Below are 20,008 nucleotides of genomic sequence, written 5' to 3' on the forward strand. Positions count from 1 at the left end.
GAATACTGAAGTTTAGAGTGCTTAAACTCTGAACACTTAAAGTTTAAACATTTTGCTTAAAAAGACACTAGGCTCTATTGTTTAAAATGGTCAGATTTTGGTTTTGCAGCTACCGGGTCTTGCTTGAAAAAGGATCCCGAGCACATAGGATAAACAAGACAAAAAGCAAGACAAAATGCGAGAGCAATCTGCAAAATCATCTATTTGTTATTGGATATATCTAGTGCTGAATATACTACATTCTAAACACCCAGTTAGACTCAGTTGTGCTACAGCATTTTGCAGCTCAGAGCTCACAATACACAGTGAACAAACCAACAGTGGGAAGAAAAAAATTAGAACTGGAAGAAAATAGTAAATGATCATATCTCAAACTCTGTTCATTTAACAAATAGCAAGTATCACGTTTTGAAAACGTCTTTTCATCTACTCCCATGCAATACAGCATAATTCCCAAAGCATGCATCTAAATGTCTTTAATTAATTAGTTGACTATATGATGCAGTCCCAAGGGTGAAGTTGTATGTAATTTCAGATTTTACTAAATATACAAATCTCTTTGGTTTCAAGACTATGCTTTCTGATACTATCTCAATTCATTTACAAGACAGTAGTTGTATTTCCATAATTTCTAAAAAGTTGCAAAATATTTTACATACTCTTTATAATAATATGCTTCTTTATAAGAAGTCTCAACTAAAAATAAATATTTAGATACAAGAATTTTTTCTTTCAAAATCTGTTTTGTATGTTTTAATCAATTTTTTTCCTCATGAGACTGGCTGTATTTAAATTCCAGGGCTTTAGGTTAAATGTAGTTGAATTTCACTAAATCTAAACAAAATCAGAAACCATTTCCTACAGTTTTTGATCCAGAGCTTTTAAAGAGCAGCTTAAAATTATGATGCGTAAGCACGGACATGCATCGTTAACTGTATTAGTTTACTGAAGCTCTTAGGTTTTTTCTGCATAAAAGTAAACTATTTTCGATTTCACGTAATGAAATGTACTTCATGTAATGTGTCACGTGGGAAATCCAAGCGAGTGAGTCATCTCAAGCTTTACACAAATATCCTGACCCTATATGGGAAAGGACTCACTGGTTTAGAGCAGCACCCACAGAATGGCCCATCTCTCGTTTTATTTAACTAGGATGCAGCTAGTTTCTCAAAAACAGTGTAGTCATCTTTTATTCCCTTTGCATTACTTCTAAGTATAAGAGAAAGAGAAAGCAAAACAGATGCTGTAACAACACAAGCACACTTAAATCTCTGTAAATATGAAACTTAGTACATAAAATGGAAAAGCTACAATCTAGATAGTCACAATATCTAGGCCATTCTTATTCAATGTATCTAACAGCAATTATGTCCTGACTAAAGTTGCAATAACATTCATTTCCCACAGAAGTCCCAGTTTTTAATTTCCTTTTGCTACTAAAAGAAATGAAAACAATATTTTGTTCCAGAACACCAACTCTGTATGAAAAATAGGTCAGGTTTTTGTTGCTGCTATTCAGGTATGTGGAATAACTGAAGAAACTCCACTGTTCCTTAAAAATCCCCAGCCTGATCCCACACATTAAAAGCACCACAGCAGAAAAGGTTCTGAATAATGTTTCTAAACAAATTCAATTTGCATATTTTTAGAATTACAATAAGAACCCCCAAATCATGCCAACTTCTGACAGTAGTTGTAAAAACCAGCTACCACTGTACCATAGTAGTATTAACATCTACAGGTATCTACAAGAAGGGCTAGAAGGAGGATCTGGGGAACTACAGGCCTGTCAGACTAACCTCAGTGCTAGGGAAGGTTACGGAGCAGATCATCCTGAGTGCCATCACATGGCACGTACAGGACAGCCAGGTGATCAGGCCCAGTCAGCAGGGGTTTGTGAAGGGCAGGTCCTGCTTGACTAACCTGATCTCCTTCTATTACAATGTGACCCATTTAGTGGACAAGGGAAAGGCTGTGGATGTTGTTTACTTGACTTTAGTAAAGCCTTTGATACCATTTCCCACAGCATTCTCCTGGAAACACTGGCTGCTCGTGGCCAACAGGTGCACTCTTCACTGGCTAAAAAATTGTCTGGACAGCTGGGCCCAGAGTTGTGGTGACTGGAGTTAAATCCAGTTAGCGGCCAGTCACAAGTGGTGTTCCCCAGGGCTCAGTATTGGGGCCAGTTCTGTTTAATATCTTTATCAATTATTTGGATGAGGGGATTGAGTGCACCCTCAGCAAGTTTGCAGATGACACCAAGTTGGGAGGCAGGGTTGATCTGCTTCAGGGTAGGAAGGCTCTACAGAGAGATCTGGACAGGCTGGATCGATGGGCTGAGGCCAATTGTATGAGGTTCAACAAGGCCGAGTGCCAGGTCACGTACTTGGGTCACAGTAACCCCATGCAGCGCTACAGGCTTGGGGAAGAGTGGCTGGAAAGCTGCCTGGTGGAAAAAGACCTGGGGGTGCTGGTCAACAGCCAGCTGAATATGAGCCAGCAGTGTGCCCAGGTGGCCGAGAAGGCCAACGGCATCCTGGCCTGCATCAGAAATAGTGTGGCCAGCAGGAGCAGGGAGGTGATTGTCCCCCTGTACTCATCACTGGTGAGGCCGCACCTCGAGTCCTGTGTTCAGTTTTGGGCCCCTCACTACAGGAAAGACATTGAGGTGCTGGAACCTGTCCAGAGAAGGGCAACCAAGTTGGTGAGGGACCTGGAGCACAAGTCTTATGAGGAGCAGCTGAGGGAACTGGGACTGTTTAATCTGGAGAACAGGAGGCTGAGGGGAGACCTTATCCCTCTCTACAAACTACCTGAAGGGGACTTGTAGTGAGGTGGGTGCTGGTCTCTTCTCCCAAGTAATGAGCAATAGGACAAGAGGAAATGGCCTCAAGTTGCGGCAGGGGAGGTTTAGATTGGATATTAGGAAAAATTTCTTTACTGAAAGGGTTGTCAGGTATTGGAACAGACTGCCCAGGGAAGTGGTTGAGTCACCATCCCTGGAGGTATTTGAAAGACGTATAGACATGGCACTTAGGGATGTGGTTTACTGGTGGACTTGGCAGTGTTAGGTTTACAGTTCGACTCAATCTTAAGGGTCTTTTCCAACCTAAATGATTCTATGATTCTAAACTCTCCCTTTCCTAGTAAATAACAACCCCCATTAGCAGAACATCCACAGATAACTCTGCATTACCTTGGTATCAGATCAGCTCTTTTGGACATTTATTCTGCAAACTGCTAAACCAGCAGAGTTGGAATCTTTAGCAGAAACAAGGTGCTGCAGGTAGGTGGAGGACCACCAAAAGTATGTCAGGACCAGAAACAGTAACAAATATATATACTTTGCACAAGGCGCACTTTTCAGGTGTAGAGGCTTTTTGATAACACACAGCACAACACAGCCAAGAACTGAAGAAATATTCTCAAAAGTATCATGGCATTAATTTACTTTTGCTTGCAGTAACACCACAACACAAACTTCCTTCAGAGAAACCACCACTCTGAACACACTACCGTCTCTTGCCAGATCCTACAGCATTTATATCAGCAATTTTCACAAAATAGAAGGGATTTCAAACTACTTGCGCTAAGTATTTCCCCACAAACCAAACTTGCAGCACTTCTGCTAACCAGCCTCACTCTCAGCAGCAGCAAACGCTGCTTTCCAGAGCACGTGCCATAAACTACAGCTAACACTGTGTCTGTTTGAACTCACCAGAACAGAAGCAAGCCCAGACTGTCGCATAAAAAAAAAGCTGTTCATACATGCTCCCTCTGAATTCTGAGGAAATAGAGGACTCAGCTCCCTCTCTTCAGGAATATTCTGCAAATAACTGCTAGCTGAGGCCCAGCTGCAGGTTAGTGCCTGGCAACTGTTGATTAAACAGGTTTCAGGTAATCCATTTGACACATGTGCTGCCCTGAATAGACTAACAAATACCCGAACAGTTGGAAATTTAACCCTTTTTTGCCACCTCATCACAAACAGCATGACACGGACTAAGTTCAGCCAAGCTGAGACTCCAGGTGGAAGCCTGAGTCCCAGGGCAGTGTCTGAGGTACGTTTCTTTACCCATGGAAGGAGGGGTATGTCCTACTCACCAAAGCCACCAGCAAAGCAGTCCAGAATGGGGGTGTCTTCACAGGCTTGCTCACGGAGCAGAAGGTGAAGATGTCCTTTTCCACAGAAGGGCTGCAGCACTCATAATGTGCAAAACACCACAGTGCGCTGCTGCGGCTGCTTCCCCGAGGAGTACTTGATACCATCGCGCAGCTGCCCATTAGCACGCGCTGGCTGGATGCAACTCGGGATAGCACGCACAGATACAGTCGTGCTGTCAGTTTGGGAAAGCATCTCATGATCAATAGGGTCCCTTCTAAAACAAGCAATCTACCAAATCAACTCCCCATGAAATATTTTGGCTCTAAGATCAGACACCATCACTTCTATCAATAATAAAGTGTTTCCTAAGTCAGCAGGAGATTATAAAGAGAAGACTTCCAGGATTTCCCTTTGGCAAAATATACTTTTGTTTGTTTTTTTTCCCTGCACCTAGCCTAGGTAACCCATCCCTGGCTTGAGACAAATGCAAATTGCCCTTCAAGAGCATACCAACTTCCCCTCAAAATCTTACATAAAGCTATGAATGTTGTTGAACTTAAGTAAGTGTGAAGTACAAGTTTTGCATAACAAATGTTACTGTTCAATACACTGGGCACTTACCACAGATATGACAACTATAGCCTTCGCTTAAAAAGATCATCCTTCTGCTACACAAAACATGTAACTCTACTGATACCACCATAACCACATCAGTATAAAAATGCAGGAAGCACAGAAAACTTGGTCACCATTGCATAAATGCCAAGAGTACTTTAAATGCATTAGCCATGGTACCCATTTCCTCTATACATTGAATCACAAGAACCCAGTACTCCACTACTCAATTACAAATGTAATTTTATTTAATTTCTTCACTCAAACTGAATTTTCTCATTCCAAATCTTTACTGAAAGAGATAGTAGTTAAATGCTTAGAAAAAACAGGAACTGCTCTAGTAGGCAGCTAGCGAAAGGTATGTATCAATACAGGTATGGAATGTAAATTTCAACTCATAGAGATCACAACATACAAAGAAGATTTTTATGCAATACAGACTTACAAAACAGTAACAGTTCTTTTCACAAATATTTTAACAGAGTTCTGCACAGCAATCTTGTAGAAAAGTAATTTGTGCAACACCAAAATAACTTATTGTTCCTTAGTATAAATTATTTTTCATTCCTAAAAGAGGTAATTTAATATGACTGGGCAGGATCTGACTGGATTTGGTGATAGCAAAATATAAAAGATATTGTTGCTATACGCAGAAAAGGAATATGGCATATGCTACAGTACTGCAGGGGCTAGTTCTAGGAAAAAAAAAGTCACCTGCAAGTCTAGGGCTTCTGCTGCTGTATAGAGGCTGTGCACCAGGAAACACCTGCCTTTTTAGTGCTTTCACAGTCAACCAGCAGAAGTGTGCTTTGGTACTTGCACCTATTAAAAAATACCTACCACTGTGGGTTTCTAATTTGAGTTTAAAGTCTTCAAAATAGCCTTTCTGATTTTGAGGAACAATCCACATTTTGGTGTGCTTTGGAGGAGATGCCAGGTAGAAACTAGGATTCACACTTGATGTAACATAAAATCCATTCCCAATTTCTCTCTCTTAACTGCACAAAACATACAACTAAAAAAGAACTAATTGTCTAAGCCTAGAAACATGCTTGAATAGTAACATTGATGGAAACGATTTGCAAAGTTTAAAATTACATTAACCATAATTTAAATATTACCACTGATTCCCAGAAACTTCAGTGCTGATGCAGTACAATCATTTGGAAAAGTACGAGACAAAGTGTGGTACAGATAGCACAGATTAAAATTCCCCAAACATCGTAATTCATTTCCATTATGTTAAAATCATATATTCCTCAAGGTTATAGATAAAGCTTCAGATGGAAAATCCGTTTCTTCATAATATAGCTAGAATGTGAGTTTTAACCATCTTTACTTTAGGTTTCTTTTACATACAGGGATCAAAATAGACTTCTCATTATGACTAAAAATATAGATTTTTAACTACAGAACCCAGCAGCCATTTTTCTGCTTCTTTGCCCTTCCCCCAAAAAAGTCAAGCAAGGTCTACAAAAATAGCAATTAACTTTAAAAAATAGGTTGCTTCTTCCAGCAAATTTAAGTTACATTCAGATGTAATATAGCTATTTATAAGGAACAACGTTGTGGCAAGACACCAAGGGAGGCGTGCTGTGTTCAGTTTCCTTCTGACAACAGCTGCGCACATCAGTGCTAATCTTGGTCTCTATGAAGATCAGTATCTGGTCTGATACTCGTGGTGCCAACGATTGAAATCATTGTAGAAAACCACTATGCTCCCAGATGCCATGCCAGTCATTATACACCTAAGAAAAGCAGAAGACCATATCTGTTAGTGAACCACCTCACATTCAGATATATGAGCCAACACACCGAAGAGTTACATCAATACAGGCACGAGAACTCAAGGCAATGACCAACTTCCACCAAAGACAGCTAGAGCTGGAAGAGCTCCACGTACCGGAAAAGTCAGGCTCTAGGGGCTCCCATCTTGGGCTTCCAAGGACTCCAGCAAACTGGATTTGAATAAAACTGCCACCTCTGACAGATTTATGGATCACAGAACATACAAAACACCACGCAACAGTTTGTGTGGTCAGCCTGAAGCTACAATTGAGAGTTAGACAACAGAATTGTTTACCAGCATCACTGTCCTGCAAGGCCGCTTCAGGTTTCCTGGGGATTATTTCTTGGCTTGCTTGGTTGGTTTTTGCGGGGTATTGGAGTGGGACGAAGCACTGATGAAGCAGCACAGTGAAGGAAGGCTAGGAGAAGTGTTCGTTTCAGATTCGCCTCCCCCATTTAAGCACATGATCCAGATAAAGGAATTGGATGTGGGCACAGGACTTCAGTTGGAAATGTTAGTGTTTGGGTTTGAAAGCAATCTGAAGGCTTTGATTGTTTTGGAAGTTCCTGAAAGCAATCGCTGTGCTTTCCCACCGAGGCACTCTTTCTTTCTAAACTCCTTACCCTTGGCCTACTACTAGAGATCATTTAGGTCGGTTTAAAAAGCCATGACCCTGACATAGCACACAATTACAAGGGTTTCTATATCATCTTTTTTACTGTCTCATATTAAAGTTTTAGGAAAATCAAGCATATGAGGACATAGAAAATTCTGGCACTTTAGAAAAAAGCCTCAGCATTAAAAAAAAAAACATTCAGAGTAAAAAGCTGTACTTTTTTCCATCAAAACAAAGACTGAATATAAGATCATTGTGTTTTGATCGTAACACACTATTTCAAGAGCACCATTTTGATTGTTTTTGTGTTAGGTTAAAATGTCTTTTTACACACTGTCACTCACTCACATATATTCATCCATACCAAATAAATTACTCTGAGTAATTACTCAGTAAAATACTCTGAGTAATCTCTTCTGAGTTTCTGTGTCTTCAAACCCGAAGTGAATAGGTTCCTAACTTGAGCACACGGATAAATCTATAGATGTCCATATTAAATTTCAGTTTATTGACATGCAAAGATTATGTTGACATGCCATTAATTACCAGTTTAAAGATTCCCTAAATGCAAAATTTTTTACATTTCAGAGGTCTAAAATTCGACAGCTGTAACTCCAGCTTTTGAAATGTTTTTAACAGCAGGGGCTTTTTAATGGAAAACTGCTTCTTCCAAAATGCCTATAATCTCTAATTATGCTTAACAAGAAGTTGTTGAATGTTTGATTGAAGTCCACAGATTTTGCTGGCTTGGATTTTTTTAAGTTCATTTTATGTAAGTTTTAGAAATGTAGTCCAGGTAAAAATGTTAAAACATTCAGTATGGACTTCAGTAATCGGAAGATTAAGAGTCTCAACAATATGCTTTACTGCCCAATGTAGGCATTCCTAAGTGATTTAGGAGCCAAATCTGCTTGAAGAGTACACAGGAACTCCACTCAGCAAATATACCAAAGCAAACAAAATTCTAGCCGGCAAGTTAGAAGTGTGCAAATGAAACGGTAAACATCCATCTTATAAACAAACAATACTTTGTGATAAAAACACAGAAGGACTTTTAAGTACAGCTGCATTGGAAAGCATAATGTAAAAATCCAGTAGAAATATTAACCAGTTGCCTTCAGTTGAAGGAATCTTCAAGGAGGGTCATGCTTTATGTGGATAAAAAAAACTTTTCTAGAAATGAAAATTAATATTTGCTTTAGCAAAACATGGACGTGTGGAGGGAATCTTATTGTGCAACTATTCTAACTGTTCTATTTTCAACATAAAGGTCTGGAATTAGGAATGTGATTTGTATCATAAGTGAAAGAAGAAACATGAAAAGCACATATGTAACCTTCCGCCTCCATGTGACCCACACTGTACATTGGCACAGGCCAATAACTCAACCTATCTTGAAAGTCTGTCAAAGTAAGATTTCTTGAATCTCTCTTCATTCCCCCAAACTGAAATCCTGAAAAATATTATCTGCCCTAAATATGACGTATTAGAAAGAAACTTATGCAATTGCAGAATTCTCAATATAATCACCAGGATCTGTGATCCACAGAAAATAAAAATCAGAAGAAAAACAAAAATGCAATTTAATTGTAAGTATATATTCTGTGAAATTCTTGTGAAGACCAGACTTTGCTCTAACCTTTGGTCATAAGACAGGGCCATGGATCGGATTCCAGCATCACACCCTGGGTAAGCAAAAAGCTGCTTGAGGTCCCACATCTGCCATACCATGACAACTCCATTGTCTCCACCTGTAAGCAGATACTGTCCATCTCGACTCAGCTGAATTGCCTAAGGGGAAATCACATGGATATTTGTCAGATAAATATGTGTTGCTCTTACTCCCCCTCTTTTACTTTCATAAAAATTTTCATATTGACAGCTGAATGTGTAGGGAGACTTGATATCAACACAAGCTTTTAGGAAGCGACGTTATTGTTACGTTATTCCACCTCGCAACAGAATTAATGTTCTTATGCAGAAATGTCTTTAATACATTAGATGTCACTAGTTAAGTTTTACCTCACCTGTCATTTATTCAGTATTCCAAAGATCTAATATGAGGTCAGCTAAAGAAATATACTCTTTTAATTAGCTAGATTTACAAGATCCAGCAGCACTGGCATTAAAATACAGTACCTGACATTCCCCCAAGGGTCTTTAATACTGGCCTAGCAGAAGCTATCCTCTTTTTCTCTCTGGCAAAAGGTTGAATGATGGAAGGAACTGAAATGTTATAAAAATTACTAGAATTAATTTAGACCAGCATTTTTTAATTCCTGCTCTGGATTACTAAGATAATGATCCACCCCTCTTAATAGAGACTGTGTTTCCTTTTATCATCTATCCTGAAACTGCCTGTGACAAATTCAATGGCTTACACCCTGATTTTGCATGCATCATGGGGACTGATGGCAAATCTACATTTGAAATCTTTATTTGTGATCCAGATAATGGAGAAAGATGGGATATAATTGGTTTTCACAGTGAAGACTTCTGGTAACAGGAATCTTCAATCTATTTTGATATTTCTTGTGTGCTGTTAGAAAAATCATGATAAATTCTGAGTACTTGGAAGAACAGCAACTTTCCTCAGTTACCTGATGACTATACCAGATGACACTATCAGATATTAAGATGACTGGAAACCTAAGAAATATTAGTTAAGGAGGGATTTTGCTGGTTTAAATAGGCCAAAATGTGGTTTAAGAGAACTGAACTTGAAATTTTATTAAAGTGATACCCTATGGGGTCAGACAGACCATGATCCATCTAGCCCAGTGTTGTATCACCAGCAGTGGCAGCAGGAGATGCTGTGGGACTGGCCACTCTACAGTTCCTTCCCCTTGTGCTCCCCAGCAACCACAATCACGGCATCAGGAATATCACAAAGTATATCTCTGTCCATTCCCTTTAGTATCTATTTATGGACATGTTACCCATGAATTTTCTTAATCTGTTTTTGAGCCTGCTGATGCCTTCTGTGGAGGAAAAAAAAAAATAATGGCAGAAGTTCATTACAGTGCAAAATAGTTTTATGTTTTGAAGTGATCCTACTAGTTTCAATGAGTATCCCATAGGTGTCTCATTGTGGGGTTTCCTGACTAACAGTTCTGCATTCACCTCACCCATTGCCTTCATCATTTTGTAGACCTTCAGCATTGCCCACCTCAGAAAATACTGAATAAAACTAGTTCCCAACATTAAACCCTAGAAGACTCCGTTACTGACTTTTCTCACAGCAATACTAAGATTTTACACATCTTTTCCATATGCGTCTTAGCAATTACTACTACAGTAACCCTGAAGAGTACAAAACTTCTTCTGAAAGGAAGACCCTGTCCTGCTGCCATGCAGAAAATAAACTTAAGTATAGAGGATACCAGGACCTGATTTTATAGCCTCATCCTCCAACTATCTGGGAAAACTGAAGGGTTTGTAAGGCCTTCCAAAAAACCAAACCCCCAAAGTTGAATGAATTCTGTTATGTGGAATGACATCAGCATGAGCTACCAGCAAGATCAAGATCCTTAAAACTACAGTTTGGCCCATTATTAATAACTCCTGTAAGCTGAAACCTTTTCCTATGCTCTCCTGTTTCCAGGTGCCTCTTCTGAGTTCTCTTTCTGACTTTTCCTCCCAGCTTAACTTCTGTTTTTTCCCTTCTCTGCTCTCTACTTTTATTTTTTGTATGCAATACTGCGCACAGCAGCAGCCTATCATCCTCTTCATTTGAGCACACAGAAGGGTGACAAACAACTTTGCTAGCTCTTTGCTGGATCATTTGCTGTTATCAAAAGGAAAATAAGGACCTTTGCTACTGTGAAGCACTAATATTAAACTGCTGATCCTACCTAATCCTTCTCTCCATTGCTCCTACTTCCAATTCCTAGTTTTCCTTCACTCCTTCCTGCCTCTTCTTGTCTTCTCCCAGACTCTGACAAGTTTCTACATTCCCATCTCTAATTCTCTATTCCAGTTGCTCTTGCAAACATCTCTTTCATTCTGTTCTTGGTTCTATCCTTTCTTCTGCTCTTCTATCATCTCTGCTTTCCCATCAGTTCCCCTTCCTCATCCAGGATCACCTCATCACATTTCTTGCCATGGCATTTTTGTGCACTGCACTGTAGGGGATGATTGGTCGCAGGGGAAAAATCTGCATCCTTGGGCTACAGATGTTCAGTACAGAATGTAGATGCTAAGAATTACCTACTGAATGCATTTAACCTGAGATTTGTGAATCAGCTAAATTTGGGCAGCTTTTCAACAAAATACACATCCTTCACACCAGGAATAATTCATGATAAATTTCAGCTCCCTCACCCAATGCAGGGAGCCACAAAACATTTCATCAGAAAAAATGTAAAAATGGAGGATATTCAGAGCAATGGCTTTTAAATTCCAAACACACATGTTCTACAAATAGATTGATCCACTTTAACTAAAATATTGTCACTGCAAGGCAAGGAAATTGCCTCAAGATGATAGTCTATAAGCAAGATTCCAGCTCAAAGATTTAAATTTAGGAAACAGTAGAAAGAACTGAAGACAGGATCTTGCAAACATATCTCTCTCTGCTGAAGTCTGCAAGTATTTTGGCACTTGCAATCTCTGCTTCTACAGTTTTTCGATATGCAAAACTTGTAACATACTGTGATTTTAAATTCCTCAGGAAAAGGAAGTTGTTTTTTTAATACACAGAATTTATAGCACATGCACCACAAAAATGAGAGAAACTAAAACACAAAAATGTTACATTCATGCAACATTAAAGTGTTTATACAGACTGCTGACAAGCCTATAAACCAAAATATACAGTGTACGTAAGATACTGTTTCGTGAACAGCAATAATTGAAGTCAGACATACTGCACATCTGTATTTTTTGTATTGCTGTACTCTATTACTGTGATGCCAAATATATCCTTTAAGAATTATATGATGTGCAACACTTACATTAAGATAGAGTTTCTATATTATATTATAAATTTTGAATGTTTACTGCAACAACTCCCAAGTAATCAGAATGAATCACACTGCTAAAATTTTATTTCACACAATTAACTGTAAAATGAATGTAATTGAAATACAAACATATACTGTAAACAAAATAGTATAACACTGAAAAAAAAATTATAAACTTATTCCAGCTGTGTTTTGAGTTAAGATGACAACACATACATGTAAATTTAGACTCAATAAAGCAGAATACATGGAGTTCTTTTCCAACCATATCTAAGTATGGAAATTTGAATACTAACCAAGGTTAGAATGGAGTATTCTGAGCTGAAGCTTCTCCCCCCCAAAAACAAATGTTCCAACCATAAATTGCTTCTGTGATTGTTTCTACCAGCCTACAAAAATGTGCTAAGCACCTCCCAAAGCACTGCCTCAAGGAGCTTGAAAACTCATTTAGAGACCTTCTTCTAAGAGTATAGCAACTCAGTAAGAAAGGGGTAGAAAACAAACTGAGATAAGACTGTGAAAATTATCTAGAACTTGCACGCACTGAGTAGATGATCATGAGATCTAACATACCACACACAATTATTAAAAAGATTATTCATTAGAAGCAAAAATCAATATAGGGTGGTTTTCTTCTCTATAGCAATGGCAGTCTCCTAAGGGTATTTTCAAATTGCAATGAACACTGTGACAAATAATTATTTGCTACACTTATAAAATTCAGCTGATGAAAATCCATTAACCTTATGGTCATGGTTCACTTGAATTTTATACTTGAGGCTTTTACTGAAGAAATGCTATGTTAAAAGGCAAATTAAAGCCATTAATCTTTAATTCTTCCACTACCTGCAAAATGCAGTGAGTTTTGTGCTCTTTTGATTAAATAAAGTATAGGCTTTGAACCCTTACTAATACCTATGCAATTTTACTAAGTCATTGGCTTGTCATGAAGACAAGATGTTGATTTATATATTTTTATTGTTTATTAATAAATTTCTCAGCCACTTGCCTATATATATATATATATGTATTTATATATATGAATGAAGGAATGAATGGAAGAAAAAGGTCACCCTGTCAACATTTCAGTTTCATGACATGCCCTTCAGGATTTAACAAACGAAAGGATGCTTTTCCTCCCAAGTACTCCAACTGGTATAGAAGATGACATGAATCAATTTTACTGTTCTGCTTTTCCCCAGCGTAGTTTATCTATGATTCTGCTCGGTATGAAACTGAAACAACTCTGCAACTAATCTTTCTCACAACACGAGCTTCAGACTCTCAAATAATCCCCAAAGCACACAATTTCATCAATGTTCTAAAAGCTGCATTTCTGACTTGTATTTCCTTGGAAAGTCTCAAAACTTTGCACAAATCCCTTTTAACATCTCAGATTTTTGAAAGGCAGTGCTTTGTAAAAAGGCAGAGCTGACACTGTGACAGCTCTGGCTTACAGCAGCAGGAGTCTTGTGGGCACTTCCACATTTCAAAACAGACTCAGGAAAGGAAAATAAATTGGTTCCTCTGGGTGAAACAGCATACAGTCTTTGTTTAGGGTAAAATAACTTTACTTCTCAAAACAAGCAGACTATTTAGAGTTAAGTTATTCATTAAGATATCTAAACATTACATGGTAGATGTACTGTGATATGACCAAGCTCCACTGAGCAATACAGTATTTAAAACAAAAGCAGGTGGAAGGCATTGATTAGACTGCATTTCCCCACAACGTCTGAAATTTTTCTAGCAGTTTTCTAGCACAAGAATACAAGAAAGAAAATCAGAATGTTGTTCCAAACATGGCTATTGAAAACTGTTAGTTTTGTCAATAATGTTCTGAAATACTGGTCCATAATGACATAGGAAAATAGAAACCAGAATGTTACATTAGAGATTCAACACTTCCAACCTTTTCCTTCCCTTTTCTATCCTCCTTGAGCAAAAACCAACAAGAAGTGTTTGTCAGCACAGCCCGTGCGTAGGTCTATTCATTTTAAATGCCCCTACTTTAATCATGCAGTTGCCACTTGCCTTCTAACATGATATAGTGCAGAAGCACTGGGAAAGACGCTGTAGGTTGTTTAAGCGTAAAGCCCAACAGGGACCACTGGGAGAGAAAGAAAGCAAAACAAAACAAAATAAAACTCAAATCCCTGTACATACGTAATTCTAGCCCACAGAGAGCGGAACTTCCATTGCCTCTAGCAACATTCCTAAAGCTGTGGGTACTGACTGAAACACTACAGAAATTGTTTTAGCCAGCAAGGGATTTCTAGATATTTTACAGATTTGCTGGCCTAGCTGACAACATAATCACAACTGAAAGTGACAGATTATCAACATTATTATTGTAAAAAGAGAAAACGCTGTGATATGTTCTTGCTTTATGGAAAGAAGTGGGATGAAGGGTAGGCTGAAAATCTCAAAAGCATTTGTACAAGGACAGCCAAAGGTGCAATTTCAGAGAACTGAAGAAAGATTAAAAATTGAATCAAGAATCTACATTAATTTGGAAAAATGGCTCAGGACAGAAATATACACATTCCTACTTAATTTCCCCAGCCTCGAATTTGCACTTGTGGCTGCCACAGCATCCAAAGATCGCATGCCCTCTCACCCCCGCAGACAGCACTCTCACTATGGAAAACAGACCTACGAAGAGGGTTATTTCTGCATATTCCACCACCAGTGTATCTGACATTTTGAAAACACAGGGATGCTGGATTAACAGAGTATAGTACACAACAGAGTTTTAGAAGGTTTGAAGTGGAATACACTGAACTACACTGGAGACTTCAGTGGTAATGGAGCATTCACTGTTCCATGTAAGTTATAAAATGGAAATAATGAAGATCAAAATACTTTCAAATATATTGACATATTCTTCCACCTTAAGAATTAATATGAATAGAGTCAAAAGAAGAACAGGTGCAAATTTAAAAATGCTCACAATTTTGCACATTATCTGAAAGAATTTCAGTAATTCTGTAAAACAAACATGAGGGCGAAGAGGCATTTTCTTCCTGAGACATCTAATCCAAATAAAGGAAAAACTTTTGAGAGTTTTCAGCTGAAGAGAATATTGGAAATCGCAGCAGCTGAGCTGCTAGGCTCTTCCATCAGATTAAGAAAATCAGCTTGGAGGTGTTGTACTGCTATATGCTCACAACAACAAAAGTCTCCTCATGCTGATGTTAAATAGTTAAACATTTTTTGCATAGGAGACACTTCTTTATTGTGAGGATGAACGAGCACTAGCAAAGGTTGTCCAGAGAGGCTGCAGAATCTCCATCCTTGGAGATATACAAAAGCCATCTGGACATGGTCCTGGGCTACTGGCTCTAGATGGCCCTGCTTGAGCAAGGGAGCGGGACCAGATCATCTTCAGAGGTCCCTTCCAACCTCAACCATTCTGTGATTCTGTGTCTCACAGACCATGCCTACTGGCATAGAGACCGTAACTTCAGATAATTCAGGCAGCCTAAATGCTGACCCAGCAATGTAATCTTGCTTCATGTCTCTGCTGCATTCTGTAACTTTCTAGCAGATTTGGTAATGCTTGTTCATTTTTTCCCCTTCCCTTTCCTTTCTTTCTCATTCAAGGAAAATGTGGGAATATTTTTAATTTGAGGAAAGTATTCTTTAGACATTTCTGCTTCACTGCAGTATAGCTGGCAGGTTCTGCTCTGCTTCATAGGTACTATTTCATAGGAAATGTCAAAGGCCTGCATTTTGTATTATAAAATAATTTCCACAAAACCATAAGCTTAAAATGCCTCCTGCATAGTTTTGGACTTGCTCCATGTCTCTTGCAGCTAAAGATGTGGAACCTAGCTGCCTGCTCAGCAAATGCCAAAGGGCATATGCCTATAAACTTCCTGAAGCTCAACACAACACAACACATGCTATCTCAAGCTAAGATGAAGCAATGTAGACAAGAGATGCCAAAAAAGGGAAAGCCAACATCCAAAACAGCATGTCCAACAACCTCCTGCCTTCAGACTCAAAAGTAAAGCAGTAAGCTGGCTTCTCCTGGTCAGCAATTAGTAATATTTGTATTCTTCAGTTCAAGGAAATGCCTACAGGCTACTCCTTACTGTATGAACACAGTTATTTTAAAATTAAAAACAGTACTATTAGGAGTACATGGTCCCCTTAACTACAATTTTTTTCAGAATGCTGCTATTACGGTTTATTACCATATATTTCTATGGCCTGGCTATAGAAAGAGTCTCCAGACAACTCCAAAATTGATAGCTTTTCCTGATACTGGAACTGACAGTCCTTAGCACACATTTGAGTACACTCACCTTTATCTTGTCATCTGTTTCCATAGTGGCTTGAAGTCTCCCATTCACACTGAATACACAGAAGAGGCCATTTTCATAATATATGACACAATGGCCTTCCCTTGAAGCTTGAATAAGTTTTGGTCTCAGGCAGTTTTCAGGACCTGTTTCAGGACCTTCCAATGTCCTCAGTAGATCTCCATTCATAGAATGTATGAGACACGGTCCTTCTAACAAGACAGAATAAAATCTCTAGTTATTGATTTACACGCTCATTTAAAGACATCATATATCAAATAATAAGTAATGACTTCTACTTAGGTAATCACTATTATAATACATTCTAATGATTCTTACCATGCTTAAGCGGACTTTAAGGGTGTCAGAGAGTAAAATGAACAGCTTATCCCTTAAAAGCTTTGTATTAAGGTATTTTAGAGCACCTATCAAAACTAGTTAGAGACCTAACAATTTCTTCTGTAGGTTTTCTTTTAAAACTGGTAGCAGCTAATTTTCAGAGCACAAAAATAAATGTACTGAATTCTAAAATGAGATTTTCAAAATACGAAGACACACAGAGGTAAGCGTAATGAATGTACATACGCAGGTACTCTAAAAGTATATATTCTCATATTAAGATTTTAACCCATACATGATCCACTAAATATTTGCTTTTTGATGTATTTGGAAAAATACCCAATTTTCATGTAAGCCACAAGTGTTCACATGCGTAAAACAGAAACACATACAGGTGCATATGGTGAGTACACCCAACTTTGAAAAAGCGTCTCAAAGTAGGTACTTTGGAAACACTAAAGCAGAAGGATCCTAATTCTAAGAAATTTCCAGTTTAAAAATAATTGTGGACCAGCAAATAGGAAAATGATAAACAATATCCATAGAATCAACACCATTCTTTATCATTTGCCTGCCAAAATCAAATCTTTGAGAACACAAATGGGGCATATTACAGGCTTTGTAGCTAAGCTCAAAGAGCCTGAACAGAATCACTATAAAATTTAGTTGGTAGTTTATATAGACCCTTCATCAAACAAACAAGACAGCACATTCTCTTTCTCCTGAAACTAATTTTTGCTTCCCTTTCTGAGAAGTTATGCATAACAAATATTCTTCACCGTCCTGGCAGCGAAGAGCTGTATCCAACTGTATGCTATATGCAGTTACACACTGGATAAACAAACAAAAAGAAACAGTGATCAGTAAGCTATAATAGGGAAACTGATGAGGTTGCTGCTTCTTGTAAATGTCTGAATAATCCTCCATTTTAACGTGTTTAAAAAGAGTTTTCAAATTCCATAGCAACTAAAAAAAAGGTTAGAAATAAAGCTACCATAAACTTAATAAATTCTGCCACCTGAGACTATATTCCTTTTTGCATTAGGATTATAGCTTCATGAACAGAAAGAAATGACAACAGCTACCTTACCTTTTGAACCACTTATTACCAGGCCAAGTTCAGCACAAATGGTAGCACAGGTGATCTCATAGTCATGTCCTGTCAAAATAGCTCGAGGAGTTGCAAAATCACCTTCAATAAAAAAAAAATAACAGCAATCCTTGGTTACAATCTGTTTCTAAAATTGCTGCTTTCAAACACTGAAGCACCTTCAGTTTCCTTGCTCTTTGAGTTCATGTTCCTTACAAATCACTTCTATGCTACTGTTTGCATATGGTTGTTCTGTACTCATATCTATATAGGACAGCAGCAGTATACTACAGGAATTCAGCCTGCACACAGATTCACATTCTCCCCTCCCTCTGTCTCCCTCTCCATTTTTTTTTTTTTTTTGGTGGAGGAAGATATTTAAGTCAATTACTACCTTTTCCTATAACAGGCATAAGTAAACACAAGTGTCACCATGACAGGTACTGAGAGAAAACACCTACAGTGCCCAAAGATGAAGCAAAACATCCATTGTCCGATTTTATTTTAACCTAGTAAGTGTTGAAACCTGAGCCTGACGTCTAGTTCCTTTTAAGATGTGGAGCTGGGACCGTAATCAATAGGAATTTCAGATGAGTTCAGAAAATCAAAATACCCAAACCCAACATTAATTACCATTGGTCCTATGAGACATCTCCCTGCAACAAGAACAAATAAAACTGTTTTTTTTTTAAATTCTCTTTGTAATCAAACATATATGGATACCATAAATAAAAAGAAATTGTACAACTGGCACATTTAAAGGGGGAAAAAAAAATTATTCTCCAGGTCAAGACAAAGAAAAGGTAAGCAAATGCTATAAAGCTCTTTAAATAGTTTTGTAACATCACTCACGGGTCATTTGCTGGATCACCCTCTTCAAGAATGCTAGCATTTCATGGAAATCACAATCTTATTTCTGTACTACCATATGATTAGTTCATTCATAGCATTTTACAAAGCATATAAACTCTAAAGAATGTATTTGGGGCAATGTTATCATGTAGTTTCAAAAAGGATTAGATGAGTTTTTAAGCAGCAGGGAGTGGTTTTACTTCACAATAAATGATGATATGTGAGATATGAACGAGGCAGTAAAGCAGTAGTAAAATCAAACTTTTTCTACTGCAAAAACAGGAGATGGTTTTGCAAAGAGACACAGTAGTAATAGGGCCAACTGACTCCATTGGTTACTACGGTAGCATCATTCAAATTACATTTGGGGTTGTAACTTTTCAAAAGATAAAACCAGCATAATGTCATTAGTTTGTCCCTGTAGAGCCTTAACAGTACTAGCAATACTGGTACTGGGTCTTATTAGAAATTATGGAAATACACTAAAACAGGTAGCTACCCAGACCCTGCATGTGTACAGTGAGAGACTTCTGTGGAAAAGAAGTGTAGATCTGGGCTTGCATAAATAAAAGCTTGGCTTACTCTCCGTATTTTACATTTTTACTCAGACCATTTGCACCACCTCCCAGAGTGCCTGTGTAGCTGGCACATTCAAATGGCTTTTTAGAAAAGGTCATAATCTATGACAAAGTATCAAATCAAGGATTTTGACCTTTCAAAATTTTATTTATTCTGCAGTTACTGTTATAATCTATAATTTATATCCACAATACAAAATCTTGAAAAGTAAATAAATCTGTTTCTTCTTAGATATATACATATACACTAAATACATACATGTAAATATACACACACACCCATACACATGTATGTTATCAACATTTTAAATCTGAAAATGCGTTGGAGCAACTTGCTGAATTGTCCCTAATCTCTTAATAAATAATCATTAAAAGCTATTGCTTTTGTTTCATATAATGTTTGGCAAAGCACACTCAAACCCAGGAAGTATGGCAGACAGTTCAGAAGCGAAGGAAAAACTCCCAACAAATTAGAAGCATAAGGGTAGACTTAATGACCTCTAGGTGCTTCTCGGGTGGCTGATCCTACAAATGCTCACAAACCTTTTAGAGAAAGTTTGCTCTGTTGAACTTCCCTCACCTAACATGGGGCAGGAACCTTCGAAGATTCATAAATGAACATTGTGTAGACAAGCCACAAATTTGCAGCTCTAGGGGAAAACGTAACAGCAACCATAACAGCCTTATTATCCAGTAACAATTTAATTTTGTTGACACAATTCTTTCTCCCTGTTGTCCCCAAGCCATAAA

General features: G+C 38.0%; 1 protein-coding gene across 6 annotated transcripts in view; it reads right to left on the reverse strand.

Moving 5' to 3' along the window:
* Nucleotides 1-4,946: 4,946 nt before the first annotated feature.
* LRBA (LPS responsive beige-like anchor protein) overlaps nucleotides 4,947-20,008 on the reverse strand; it is a 434,158-nt gene continuing 419,096 nt past the window's right edge. For all 6 annotated transcript variants that reach the window (XM_069780575.1, XM_069780554.1, XM_069780564.1 and 3 more), the window contains 4 exons: nucleotides 17,829-17,930; nucleotides 16,403-16,611; nucleotides 8,765-8,916; nucleotides 4,947-6,468 (listed from right to left, as the gene is read on the reverse strand). In XM_069780575.1, coding sequence (XP_069636676.1) covers nucleotides 6,378-6,468; nucleotides 8,765-8,916; nucleotides 16,403-16,611; nucleotides 17,829-17,930 — 554 coding nt within the window. In that variant the 3' untranslated portion in view covers nucleotides 4,947-6,377. The remainder of the gene's footprint in view (nucleotides 6,469-8,764; nucleotides 8,917-16,402; nucleotides 16,612-17,828; nucleotides 17,931-20,008) is intronic.

Source organism: Haliaeetus albicilla, chromosome 1 (assembly GCF_947461875.1).
Source record: "Haliaeetus albicilla chromosome 1, bHalAlb1.1, whole genome shotgun sequence".
NCBI classification, from domain to species: Eukaryota; Metazoa; Chordata; class Aves; order Accipitriformes; family Accipitridae; genus Haliaeetus; species Haliaeetus albicilla.